The sequence below is a fragment of the Manis pentadactyla genome, chromosome 6 (genome assembly GCF_030020395.1).
Source record: "Manis pentadactyla isolate mManPen7 chromosome 6, mManPen7.hap1, whole genome shotgun sequence".
Lineage (NCBI taxonomy): Eukaryota > Metazoa > Chordata > Mammalia > Pholidota > Manidae > Manis > Manis pentadactyla.
Genome location: NC_080024.1, coordinates 57,610,925 through 57,624,943, shown reverse-complemented (window position 1 = coordinate 57,624,943; position 14,019 = coordinate 57,610,925). Strand labels below are relative to the sequence as shown.

The window sequence follows — 14,019 nt, the reverse complement described above, 5'->3', positions numbered from 1 at the left end:
AATACTAACATGCTACGTCTTTCATTAAAACAGGATTTGAAGCATCACTAGGTGGACCAATTCCTGCTCTGTTTTCTGCACTGACACGGAATTCATAGGTGTTTCCTTCTTGCAGTCCTGTTAGTTTGCATCTGAGATCAGAAACTGGCATCTTTGTTGCTCTCACCCATCGCAAGCCTTTCTTTTCTTTCCTTTCTACATGGTAGCCTGTGATCTCACTGCCACCATCATCAGTCGGTCTTTTCCAATTGATAGTGGCAGTGTTTTTGGTGACATTTGATACTTCTGGTTTTCCAGGAGGACCAGGGGGACCTGAAAAGGAAGAAAATTCATGAGAAACCCATGGTTTCCTATATTCTTCTGTAAATATTAACATATCAATTCCCTTTTATGCTCTACGTACCAAATCTGTCCACCATTTTGACGGGTTCAGACTGTACTGGTTCTCCTTTGCCATACTGGTTTACAGCTGAGACACGGAAGAGGTACTCATTTCCTTGGATAAGTTTGGTTGCCACATGCCTGCAAGACTGAATATCTTCAGCAACCACTGTCCACAAAAGTCGGCTTGTTTCTCTCTTCTCAAGAACATAGGACTTAATTGGTGAGCCACCATCTTCCAAGGGAGGTGTCCATGTAAGAGTTGCTTTTTCAGCAGAAACATTACTGATTTCAATGGGACCTGGGGGACCAGGTACATCCAGGACTGTTACCTTCACATGTTCCTCCTTTGTGCCAAAGGGATTGGTAGCAGTGATGGTGTATTCACCAGCATCTTTTCTAGTGGCATACTTAATAGTAAGCATGGAAGATGTTGGGGTTGAAGTTATCTGAACGATATCTGATGGTCTAATGTCTTTTCCTGCCCTGGACCAGTTTGACTTTGGAAGGGGCTTTCCAAGAATGCTAATGGCACTCAAAATGATAGTATCTCCTGCTTTAACTGTTAGGCCATCTTTTATTGAGGGATCGAGCACAATGGTTGGTGCCTCTGCAAAGAAAGAAAATATATTTTAATCAGAAAAAGAACAAGGCTTAGTCTACTATTTTCTATGTGCATAAAAAGTAAAATAGACCTACCATATTCATCCTTGCAAATAATGGTTTCTGTGCTTTCTGACGGAGCACTGATAGCACCTGCTGTATTCTTTGCTCTAATTCTAAATTCATATTTTCCACCCTCAACAAGGTCAGTTACAGTAAAGGCACAATCTGGGACATTAACATGGTTGGCTTTTGTCCAAGATTTAGAGGGTAGCTCCCGCTTCTCTACTATATATCCAGTCAACTTATGACCACCATCATATTTGGGTTCAGTCCAAATAAGAGTCACTGAATTCCTTGTTACATTAATGACCTCAGGTTTACCAGGAGGATCTAAAACAAAACAACAAAAAAGTCAGTCAAACAAATACCAATGTTTTCTTAATGCAGAAAATACATCTGAATTTTCCTTTATATAATGACTTACCAATTGGATCAAGGGCCACAACAGGCTCTGATGGCAGGCTTGGCTTCCCTACTCCTGCTAAGTTGATTGCCATAACTCGGAATTCATATTCAAGACCTTCAGTTAATCCTGTTACTTTGAAGTCTTTCATCCTAATAGGAGTCTTGTTAGCTCTCTTCCACAAAAGACTGTTTCTTTCCTTAAATTCAATATGATACCCTGCAAAAGACCCATCAATTCAGAAAGGAAGCACAAATGTAGCCAGCTTTTAAAATACATGTGCTTTTGCCCAAACAACTTACATCTGGACATATGGAACAAATAATCATTCTTGCTAGCATCTACACTTTTATTACCTAGTCATGGGACCATTTTTTTTTCTCTTGGAATACGCATATTCATTTCACCTTCTGTTGAAAAATGTTAACTTGTAAAAATAGGTATTATCACTAATAAGGCCTTTCTTTATTAAGTTTTCATTGAAATTAAGCATTAGCTTAATTAATTAGCTTAATTAATACTTATTGTACTGAGTGCATAATGTACCGAAAGGAAAATACATTATTGTGTGTAGTGTTGTGCTATAAATAAGGAGCACACATTCAACTTGTTTTCAGGGAGGAAGATCTGGAAGAAACATTAATGCAAAAGCTGTAGGGTGAGAACAAACTAAATACCTGTAATTGGAGAGCCACCGGTTTTCTTGGGGTCAGTCCAAGTTAGAGATACTGAATCATGCCTGACATCCACAATATTGGGAGGTGGGGGAGCATCAGGCACATCTAGGAAAAAGTAGATAATGCAAGATTTATTATAAGAACTTCCTCAAAACCATATTTTGCTTTATGTTTTCTGACTTTGACACACTTACCAAATGGATGTTTAGCAACAACCGGCTCTGATTTCAGGCCCTCTCCTACACCATATTTATTTTCGGCACTGACCCTGAAGGTATATTCCATACCCTCATGAAGTCTGGTTACTCTAAAGCTGGTTTTCTGGACAGCTGAGGCACATGTTATCCACTTGTTGTTTACAGAGTCTCTCTTCTCTAGGATATAGTTGGTGATTTCAGAACCTCCGTCATCCTTCGGAGGACCCCACTTCAAGGTCATGGCTTCTGCTGTGACTTCATCGAATTTGATTGGTCCTGTGGGGATGCCAGGCTTGCCAACGACTTTTATAGAGAGAGTTCCTTCTTTGGTGCCGGCAACGTTCTTCAAAGTGATTGTGTATTTCCCAGCATCAGATTTTTGGCAATCATGTACTACAAGAGTTGTGTTAACTGCAGATGATTCAACACTGACTCTTGTGTCAGTTGCCAGAGGGTCTTCCCCTTTCTTCCAGGATACTGATGGAGCTGGCTTGCCTTTTATGGGGATCTTGAGATGGAAGTTACTGTTTTCTTTAGCCAAGTAACACAAATCAGGTATGTCCTTTAAGTCAAGGTCAGGAGCCACTGTAAAACAGCAGGGATAAATTAGTTATTTTTAAGACAAGGCAATTAACTTTTTCAGATCATTATAGTTTTTAAAGGAATTTTACATTAGCCAGTGAGTAGGGCTTCAGAGTACACTTTTGATGACAATAAAGGCAAAATGAAAATGCATGGTTAAAGGCTTACCAATATCATCCCTTGCCACAGCAGTGATTTCACTTGGGGTTCCTTCTCCATTTTCATTCTCAGCACTCACTCTGAAGGTATATTCCTTCCCTTCAGTCAAATCTTTTGCGGAGTACTGTAAGCTTAACGATTTCATAACTCGCTGCCATTTATTGTCTTCTGTGAGGAAATCAACTACATACCCAGTGATTCGACTTCCCCCATCACTGCGAGGCTTTTTCCAGCCTATGTTACAAGATGACTTAGTTACAGATATCACTTTCAGGTCCACGACTGGTCCAGGGGTTTCTAAAGCAAAGAAGAAATGATAAGTCCAAGCCCGAGATAACCAAGGTAAGATGTCACTCAAAAGGATGGGGCGGTAGCTTATTTGCTTACCAGAAGCTTTGACGGCATCACGTGTTTCCCCGGGATCACCAATGCCATACTCGTTTTCAGCAAACACCCTGAAGAAGTAGGATTTTCCCTCCTCCAGATTAGGTACTCTGAAGCTGGTTTTTGAGCACTCGGTTGTCACAGTAGACCAGGATTTCCTCTCTGCATCACGTTTTTCTACCACATAGTTTATGATGGGGCTTCCGCCATCAATAATGGGAGGATCCCAGGTAACATAAGCAGAATCTTTGGATATTTCCTTAACAGTCACATTGATGGGTGGCCCAGGGGTATCTGGATAAAAAGTGGGTAAGTAAGAAATGAGTATGTAAGAAATACACAGACTACATTTTTAACATTTATGATTGTTTTTCAAATAGACTTACCAAGGACTTTCACAACAATAGTATATTCCTTTTTACCACAGCTGTTCTCCAGAGTTAAGATATATTTTCCTGCATCATATTTGTTCACATTTTCACAACGCAAGAAAGTGTCAAAGTCAGTTGACTTTATGTCCAGTCCAATCCTTTCTCTTAGATTGACATTTGGTTTAGACCAAGTTATCTTTGGAGGTGGACGTCCTTTAACTGGTACATAGAGTCTCATTGTAACTCCAGCACGTAATATGAGTGTTTTCCTCAAATCAGCATCAAGTTCTCCCTCAGGTGGAACTGTTTAATGTTGGAGTGAAGAAAGTTAAAGTAATACTTTAATGGTCAAATGTATTTCCAAGTACTAGCCTTAATACTCCTAAAAAAAGTTTTTTTCCATAATTGATTTCTTGTTTAAAAAATGTTTACTATAATCCTTAAATCTGTTTGTCAATTATATCAATACTCTGTAGCAAATTACTGATTTTTCTATTTTCCAGTATCCTACAGGCTAAATCAAGCTTTCCTTGAAGTATAGCACCAAGTAATTCAAAATAAAGAGAGAAATGGTTATGGAGAATAAATGTATAGAAGAAATGGTGAGAAGGGAACTTGAGATGAAAAGTATACCAACTACATAGTTATGGAGAGGGGTGGATTAGAAGAGAAGATAAAAACCATAACAAGGACAAATAACTCACTATCTAGCTTGAAAGAATCTCTCTGTTCTCAGAAAAATTCCTGTATTCCTGATTCTTCTTAAGACATGAAATGAATGCATATGTATGGAAAGCTTTTCAAAACCACAAATTGCCCTGCATTCTATTTGGCCTGTTGTATAATACCACAAAGTGCCAACCCAGCTCTCTTCAAATGTACTCCTAGATTTACCAACACTAAAGCTTGTAAATAAACAAATCTACATAAGGGAGTTCTGTACTCCCTCTTATGAGCATGACTGATGAGAAAAGCTCTATTATTTCTCCTGGTAATACTTACTTAAGATGTCCTTGGGATAGTGTTTATCTGGCACATCACTGGGGTCACTGTATCCAATCTTATTAACAGCATACACACGGAACTGATATTCTGTGTTTTCCATCAGGCCAGTAACCTCAAAGCGGGTTTTCTGTAGCTTCTGAGGTAAATTGCACCTCACCCAGTTATCGGAGTCAGCTCTTTTTACTTCGACAAGGTAACCAATGATAGGGCTTCCCCCATCATAAGCTGGCTTGCCCCAAGATAGACTCACGGAGCTACGGGTTGTATCATAAACTTTAGGAAAAGCTGGTGGACCAGGAGGATCTGAGGATAAAAGACAGTAGCATTTCATTAAAACCTCACTCCTGGCTGTTCAGTGCTGATTATAACACAGGATGTGAAAACGTGCATGAAAACATACACTGAGGGTCCTGGGCGTAAGCAGCTTTGGATGCATCACTGGGTTGGCCTGGCCCAGCCTTATTTATAGCTGTCACTCGGAACTCATACTCAGTGCCTTCCTGGAGACCGGTTGCTTTTATTGTTCTTTCTATAACAGGTTTTCTGTTGACCTTCGTCCAGTTAACAGCCTGGGTCTCCCGCTTTTCCAGCAAGTAGCCAGTGATGGGTGAGCCGCCATCATCTGCTGGTGGTTTCCAGCTCACTGTCATGTGCTCTCTGGTTATGTTGCTAATAACAGGAGGATCGCAGCATCCGGGTGGATCTGCAGAGATTGATTGGAAAGTTAATATCCCTGTCTAGAAGGTAAAATTTTAAAAGGAAGATGAAAACCCCAGGAAAGTGTTCTTACCATAAGGGTTTTTAGCAATTACTGGTTCAGTTAAGATTGGATCGCCCACTCCGTATTTATTTTCAGCACAAATTCGGAACTGATACTCATGGCCCTCTATAAGTTTCTCCACAGTGCAGCTGGTGATGGGCACAGTAGCAGAGACTTGTGCCCAGTTGGGTCTGCTCGTTTCACGTTTGTCAACAATGTAGTTGGTGATTTCTGAGCCTCCGTCTTCAAGAGGAGGTTCCCAAGAAAGCATTGCACGGTCTGAATATACTTTGTTGATTTTAACAGATGCTGGAGGACCTGGTTTATCTAAAAGAATAAGGAGGAAAAATGAAGTCTTTCACTAATTCTTGTGAAAAGGGGAATGAGTAGTGTAGGTCTGGAGACCCAGGATGCAGTTTTTTTACTGTCACTAACTTCCTGTATGACACGGAAAGTCACTTAATTTTCCAGAATCTTAATTTCCTCATCTGTAAAACGATGTAACTGGAATATACAATCTCTTATGCTCTTTTCTGTTTGAAAACACTATTGTTCTATGATGAGAATAATTCTGTGATTATAAAAGATACATCAGGATGCATATCTTTTTGCACATATTATTTTGTAAATTCTGTTACATCACATGAACTAAAAGTAAAACAAGACATCCTAATTAAGCCATTTAGTTACCTAACACTTTCAGCTTAATGGTGGCTGATTTGGAGCCACTGGAATTTTCGGCAGTAATGGTATAGTCTCCTGAGTCCTTTCGGTTCACGCTGAACAGCTCCAGGGTGCACAGGTTCCGCTGCATGGCCATCTTTATGCCTTCTGCTGCCTTCAGTGGTGTGCCATCCTTCTTCCAAGACACTGTTGGCATTGGTTTACCAAAGACAGTAGCATCCAGGCAAACATTAGTTCCAGCTTTTACAGTGAGCAAAGATTTCATAGCCACGCTCAGGTCTATCCTTGGAGGAACTGAAAAGAATAAGATAAAAGGATTTAATATATGCAAACCTTTATCACATAATTCTTATTGACAAAGTGGGCAACTCATATGCTCTGTGTCTTTCAAGATGGTATTTTTAAAAGTAACATATTCATAACAAAATAAAAACAGGTTTAATGTAAAAATTTGATAATTACTGAAAGTATAAGAGTAGTAAGGATTACCCAGAATTCCTTTAACACCCTTCAATTTTCACTATTACCACTTGGTGTATTTCTTGTCATCTTCCTGTGTATGTGTATAGTTGAAACTATGTGGTTCTTACAGTTTTGTATCCTTCTTTTTATTTTAACAAGTTATTAAGATTCTCCATAATTATAATTTTTAGTGTCCTGATACAAAGTGCCTATCATTTTACTTGTCCTTTTTCTCCATAGATGTTTCCATACTATTAGGAGTGCTGTCCACCTTTGCCTATAATACTCAACAGAATCTTACCATTTTCTGCGAGAATGGTCACTGGATCAGAAGGTTCAGAAGGTGGGCTAATGTTTACTGCAGTCTTGGCAATTGCTCTAAATTGATACTGAGCATTCTCTTCTAAGCCAGTAGCTGTGTACTCCTCCCGGGGAATCTGGTGAGGTGTAGAATTGCACCGCACCCACTTATCACCAGGAAGTTTGCAAGCTTCTACAAAATAGCCAATAATTTTGCTGCCTCCATCATGCTTTGGGCGAGCCCAGATGAGGGATACAGTACTCTTGGAAACATCAATAACTTCAGGCTTTCCAGGAGGATCTAAAATCAAAAAGGTACTCTCAGCATTTAACTTAGAGAAAATTTTCAACTTCCATATTTTACATTATCACCAAGAACATATCCCTGAAAGGAAGCAGTAATCTTCAGAGACTCAGAGGTTTAAATGTGCCCTTGTAATACTACCAAAAAGAAAGTTACTCACCGACTGGCATTCTCGCAGTGACGTATTCTGTTGGTTTGCTGGGTGGGCTGGATCCAGCTTTGTTTAGGGCATAGATTCTGAATGAATACTCAAGACCCTCTACAAGGCCAGCACAAGGATACTCAGTTGACCGGACAGGAGTATCATTAGCTTTCACCCAGAGCAAACTGTTTCTCTCTTTGCGTTCAATCAGGTAACCGGTAATGGGACTCCCTCCATCGCTGTCTGGTCTGTCCCATGCCACGTATATGCAGTCTTTGTTGACTTTAGTGACTCGTGCATTCTTTGGTTCACTAGGAACACCTGGAGGTGAAAACAAGGGAGATGCCAGTTTCTACCTCAAGTAATAGACTATAAAGAAAGCATTTATTTTTTTCTTCCTGAAGGAAACATACCAAATGGGAACTTAGCCAGCATCTTTGGAGATGTGAGAGGCTCTGAAATGCCAAATCGATTTTCAGCACGGACCCGGAAGACATATTCCTGGCCTGGGATCAACTTCCCAACTCTGCAGGAAGTTTTTGTCACTGAAGCTAGAGCTGTCACCCAATCGCCGCGGCTCACATCGCACTTCTCCACGATGTAGTTGGTGATGTTACTGCCTCCGTCCTCCAGAGGGATGTGCCAGGACAGGGAGCAAGCGTCGGCGTCTATGTCGGAAATGTCAAAAGGAGGCTGAGGGGGCCCAGGAGCATCTGCATGAAACAACAGGAAAGAAATATAAGAACAGGGATTTGCCAGGTAAAAGTGTTTCTGATCTTCATGTTTAGATGGCCATTTGTTTAACATTTAACCTACCCATGACAATAACTTTGATTTTCTGAGTGTCTGTCCCAGAACTGTTCTCTGCAGTAAGGCTGTAGTAACCACTGTCTTTCCTAGTAACATCTTTTATGATCAGAATTGAAGAATTGTCTGCCTTATGCACTGCCAGATGGCTGGATGTGACAACTTCATCTTCTCCTTTTTTCCATTTGCAGATTGGATTAGGCTTCCCATACACATGGGCTTCAATTCGGAGTTTCTTCCCTGCTTTAATAGTAATTTGCTCTGGCATAAGGATCTTTGGTGGCACTAAAAGTTAAATGAAAAAAAAATGCATTAATTTTGCAGGGAGGTTAAATTTTCTGGTGGGGAACTATACTAGTGTTTGTCGAATTGTGGGTTGCAACTGATCAGGGGGTTCAAATCAATGTTTGCATAACTGCTAATGTTTTTTTTAAAGAATGAGATCTAACTGAATAGAAAATACCAGAGTCCAACACACATCATCAAGAGGTGTTGCTTTAAGAAACCTTTTTAATGACATATACTTATGTGTGTACTGTTTCATGATTCAAAGTTTATTTTCTATGTGTTGTGGGCCCAAATGTTTCAAAACCACTGTTCTCTATGTCTCAAGTATTTCTGGAACTAAATTCCTCAAAAATTCTAATGAACTTTTATCACATGATAAAAATGAGATGAGAACTTACACAGCTGTTCCTTGGCCTCGTACACGCCTTCAGTTTCTCTTGGCAAACTCACTCCAACAGCATTTCTGGCCACCACTCTAAATTTATATTTCTTTCCTTCCTTTAGGCCAGTGACAACAAGGCTGAGATCTTTCACCACTGAGTACTCTGTCCAGCGATCTGCGGGCTGCTCTTCTTCTCTGTAGCTAATGATGTAGCCATCAATTTTTGCACCTCCATCACGCAGCGGGGGTAACCAGGCTAACGCAGCGCTGTTCTTTGTCATTTCAGTAACTTCGAGTTTCCTTGGGGGATCTGGCTCACCTAAAAGAAAGACATGATTTAGAAAACTGTCCAGGTACCTAATCAAATCCTTTTGGTCATATACACAAATGTTTTAGTACCACTTGTTCCACAGCATATGGAAACTAGCTCAGTACGTTGGAAGTAAAAAGTACAAGATGAGGCAGATCAAAAAGTCTTTCGAGTGAGATATTTATTTGTGCTGTTTGGGTTTCTACAAATTAAAGCCCCTTCAGTAACGGATTAGATTGTTTTGGCATTTAATATTTTAGCAGTCTCCTTGCTAAAGCAAGGTTCACTTTGGTTCACTAGGAGTTAAAGGAGGGACTGGAGTTAAAGGAGGAGGAAAGGCTATCACTTACTTAGAGGATCTGATGCAAGCACAGGTTTGGGGACATCCGTCGGGACGCCAGGGCCATACTCATTGACAGCAGTTACTCTGAAGAAATACTCATTCCCAGGGACAAGATTGGTGACTTGGAAGCTCGTTTTCTTGACTTCCGAGGTAACTGTTGACCATGTCTTTCTGTCTGCCTCACGTTTCTCCACAATATAATGTGTCACTTGGCTCCCACCGTCATTCTCAGGAGGGGCCCAGGAAATGTGGCATGATGTTTTAGTGACATCTGAAACTTTTAAATCAGACACAGGTCCAGGAGTATCTGTAAAGAACCACAGAGTCAGACATACAGGTCTCCTCAGCCTCCATATTAGCTAATGAGTTTTTGAAGGGGAGAATTAACTCACCTAATACTCTGACATTCACATACACGGCCTTTTCTCCTGCCGGGTTCACAAGCGTCAAGGAATATTTTCCTGAGTCATCGCGGGTAGAATTGGGGATGACAAGGAAGGCCATAGTGTCAACCAGATCCACTTGTCCCTTTCTGACCACGTTATCAATACCCACTCTTCGCCAAGTGACTTTAGGGGCTGGCCGCCCTCTCACTATGGCAAATAGTCGAATAGGGCATCCTGCTCGCACTGTCACCAGTTTTCTCATGCTGGCATCTAAGTCAATCTCTGGAGGTTCTGCAAGTAACACAAAAGGCACTAGTTGACTTTTCTGTGGAAATTCTGTGAGAAATGAAGTATGAATGAATCAAGCAGTAAAATAGGGGCTCACCTAGGATTTCTTTAGGTTTAATAGCATCCTTTAGTTCTGCAGGGCGCCCAATGCCAACTTGGTTTTGAGCACACACCCTGAACTCGTATTCCTGGTTTTCTTCCAAGCTGGGAACAGTGAATTCCATACGAACAAGTGCTGCAGCACTGCATCTTTTCCATCCTTCATCAGGTGATGCATCTTCTATTTTTGGTCTCATTTCCACAACATATCCAATTATTGGTGCGCCACCATCATACACTGGTTTTCCCCACCTGAGAGTTATGGAGTTTTTGGTTGTATCAACCACTTTGAGATTGGTTGGTGGACCAGGTGGTTCTGAAAATAAATTATATGAGAATAAATTTACACATAGTCAACTACTACTAGTGATGCTTTAATATGTATTTTTATATAGTCCATTCTCAAAGATAGGGCAAGCAATTTCTCAATTACTGAGTGCTTCTTATTTTCTTGCATAAAATTAGAATCTACCATTGTTTGTACCTTTTTGGTGATTTGGTGAAAGATCTATTTGGAAAAATATTGGCTCCAAGTTTGAGGTCATGGGTTAAACTTATTTGTCTAATACCTCTATTCTTGAGATTAAGAGTGGGTATAATGTCAGAAAAAGCAAAACCATCATACCTATGGGGTCTTTTGCCACCATTGGTCTTGATGGCAAGCTTGGTTCACCAATTCCAATTTCATTTTCTGCCTTGACACGGAACTGATATTCATGTCCTGGGAGGAGATTCTGTACTTTCAAACGTCGCTCAGGGATTGCACTCTTGTTAACAGGGACCCATCGTGCTGAATGTCTTTCTTTTTTCTCCAAAAAGTATCCTGTGATGGACTTTCCACCATCATATTCAGGGGGATTCCAAACCACAGTCATTTCTTCTTTGCTTACTTTAGTGATGTCTGGGGGATCAGGGCGACCAGGTCTGTCATATTTAGTTTTTGCAATGACTGGTTTACTTTCTGTTGGTGGCCCTGTGCCTATTTTATTTTCTGCACGGACTCTGAAAATGTATTCATTTCCTTCTATGAGACGTGTTACCGTAGCATCAGGTGTTAAGACATTAGCAGAATAGGTAGACCAAACCATTCGCTTGCTCTCACATTTTTCCAGAATATAATTTTGGATTTCACAGCCACCATCATCCTCTGGTGGATCCCAGCGAATAGTACACCTGTCATTGGACACATCAGTAATTTTCAGATTTCTCACAGGACCAGGCTTATCTAAAACAATGACAGTGGCATAGGCCACAAAACTGCCAGCTGTATTAGTTGCTGTAATTACATATTTACCACCATCACTTCGTTTTGCTTTTGAAAGAGAAAATTTAGATGCATCAGCACTGGTATCAATCTTCACCCTTGGTGATCTTGTTAAGTCTGTAGCATCTTTGTCCTTGGTCCATAGAACTTCTGGAAATGGTTTGCCTCTAACACCTGCCTCAAGTCTGATGGTGTCTCCTGCTTTGACAGTTAGCACACCACTTAATTTCAGCTCTAGTACTGGTTTCTGTAAGTCTTCCTTCACAACAACTTCCTCTGTCTTTACCCAGTCACTTTCCCCGCCTTCATTCTTTGTTTGCACTCTGAACTCATAAATCTGGTTTTCAACACATTTGTCAACCATGTAGTGGGTTTCTTTAATGCTTCCTTTATGCACTCTTTCCCAGTCGGCAGAACCCTTCAGCCTCCTCTCGACATGATATGATAGATTTGGGCTACCACCATCATAATCAGGTCGCCGCCACTTTAGATAAACAAATGTCTTTCCTTTATCTGCAATATGAAGGTTCTCAGGTTCACCTGGTCTATCAATAGGGTTAATAGCCAAAATTGGAGTCTTTGTTTCAATGGTTGGCCCAACACCTACTTTATTCTCTGCACAAACTCGGAAGTAGTATTCATTGTTGGCTAAAAGGTTGGCTTTGATTAATCGCTTAGTGACATCTGAAGCAACAATTGACCAGCCTTTCTGGTTTGGTTTGCGATATTCCACTATAAAATTTGTTATTTCTGAGCCACCATTATCTAGTGGGTTTTCCCAAGAAATTGTACAGTTCTCTTTGGTTACATTGCTAACCCTTAAATTCTGGCAAGGCCCAGGTCTGTCAAGGACATTAACAATAGCAGAACCTTGGGCATGTCCACTGCTATTCTTAGCTGAGATGATATACTTGCCATGATCAGCCCTAACGGCTTCTTTAATTTGTAACTCAGCACGAGGTAGATCATGAATTAAGTCAACCCTCTTTTCTCGGACCAATACTTTGCCTTCCTTGGACCAAGTTATGTCTGGCTCAGGTCTGCCTCTGACTCGAGCAAGAATGCGGATGGTTTGGCCCACTCTAACGGTAATAACATCACGACAAGTAACATCAAGTTCTACTTCTGGAGGATGAAGGATGTCTTTTGCAATCACAGATTCTGCTACTTCTCTTGGCTCTCCTTCTCCCACAATATTAGCTGCCTTTATACGGAATCTGTACTCATTTCCTTCAATTAGTCCCGGTACTCTAAAGGCACACTGCCTAATGAGTTCATCTTTATTAATCCTGTCCCACTGTGTTGTACCAGCTTTCTGACATTCTACTACATAGCCTAGAATTGGGCTACCACCATCACTGAGAGGCTTTGTCCACACCAAGTCAGCTGTTTCTTTGCTCTTGTCTTTCAGTTTAGGATTAATAGGTGGCCCAGGTGGTTTGATGGGCCGGCAAGCTTTTATTGGGTCAGAACTTGGGGATGGATTGCTTAGTCCTGCAAGATTTTCAGCAAAAACTCGAAACTCATATGTATTTCCATCATAGAGTCCAGTCACTCTAAACTTCAGATCAGGTATAGGTGTTTTGTTGACCCTCACCCATTTGCCAGTTATTTCTCGACGTTCCACATAGTAACCAGTTATTGGACTGCCACCATCAGATTTTGGCAGAGTCCAAGACACTGTTGCAGCATTTTCAGTAATGTCAGTAACCACTGGTTTACCAGGAGGAGATGGAGGACTAAATTTATGTTTAGCCACAGTAGGTGTGGAGTCAAGGGGAGGACCAACACCAATCTTGTTCTCTGCTCTAACTCGGAAAATATATTCACAGCCCTTTTGCAGATGTGGGACTTTCAGCTTTGTCTTACTGCTTCCTGAAGAGACAACACCCCACGTGTCTTTCCTTGTGTCTTGTTTCTCAACAATATAATTTATCACAGGGCTTCCTCCATCATCCTTAGGTGGCTGCCATGAGATTGTCATATGCTCAGGGGTAATGTCCAGAATATTAATAGGGCCTGTTGGTGGACCAGGAACATCAAGAACAGTAAGATGTACAGCTACTGTTTTGCTGCCAGCTGCATTGGAAACTGTGATTTGATATTCCCCAGTGTCTTTCCTTAAGCAGTTCTTAATGGTGAGTACTGATGAGAAGTTGTCAGTTTCAACTGTGTAGTGTTCATCTGTTTTAATCTCACTCCCATCAGTTGTCCACTTTGCAGTAGGAATGGGTACACCTCTTATGATGGCAGGGAATCTGACTGTAGTTCCAGCTTTTACCACAAGGCCTTCAATCAGTTTCACATCCAGCTCCACAGATGGAGGCACTGGAAAGGAAACAGGAGGAAATTAAATTTTGACTTTCACAACATGA

The 14,019-nt window shown here is 40.9% G+C and overlaps 1 protein-coding gene across 50 annotated transcripts in view; it reads right to left on the bottom strand.

Moving 5' to 3' along the window:
* Positions 1–14,019, bottom strand: part of TTN (titin) — a 263,454-nt gene that overhangs the window by 49,593 nt on the left and 199,842 nt on the right. For all 50 annotated transcript variants that reach the window (XM_057503886.1, XM_057503834.1, XM_057503857.1 and 47 more), the window contains 22 exons: positions 11,006–13,972; positions 10,379–10,696; positions 10,000–10,284; positions 9,615–9,914; positions 8,971–9,273; positions 8,294–8,569; positions 7,891–8,190; positions 7,496–7,798; positions 7,033–7,332; positions 6,276–6,563; positions 5,616–5,912; positions 5,226–5,528; positions 4,823–5,128; positions 3,836–4,123; positions 3,453–3,743; positions 3,075–3,362; positions 2,322–2,909; positions 2,128–2,232; positions 1,472–1,669; positions 1,081–1,377; positions 404–991; positions 10–312 (listed from right to left, as the gene is read on the bottom strand). In XM_057503886.1, the coding sequence (XP_057359869.1) occupies positions 10–312; positions 404–991; positions 1,081–1,377; positions 1,472–1,669; positions 2,128–2,232; positions 2,322–2,909; positions 3,075–3,362; positions 3,453–3,743; positions 3,836–4,123; positions 4,823–5,128; positions 5,226–5,528; positions 5,616–5,912; positions 6,276–6,563; positions 7,033–7,332; positions 7,496–7,798; positions 7,891–8,190; positions 8,294–8,569; positions 8,971–9,273; positions 9,615–9,914; positions 10,000–10,284; positions 10,379–10,696; positions 11,006–13,972 (9,492 nt within the window). The remainder of the gene's footprint in view (positions 1–9; positions 313–403; positions 992–1,080; positions 1,378–1,471; positions 1,670–2,127; positions 2,233–2,321; positions 2,910–3,074; positions 3,363–3,452; positions 3,744–3,835; positions 4,124–4,822; positions 5,129–5,225; positions 5,529–5,615; positions 5,913–6,275; positions 6,564–7,032; positions 7,333–7,495; positions 7,799–7,890; positions 8,191–8,293; positions 8,570–8,970; positions 9,274–9,614; positions 9,915–9,999; positions 10,285–10,378; positions 10,697–11,005; positions 13,973–14,019) is intronic.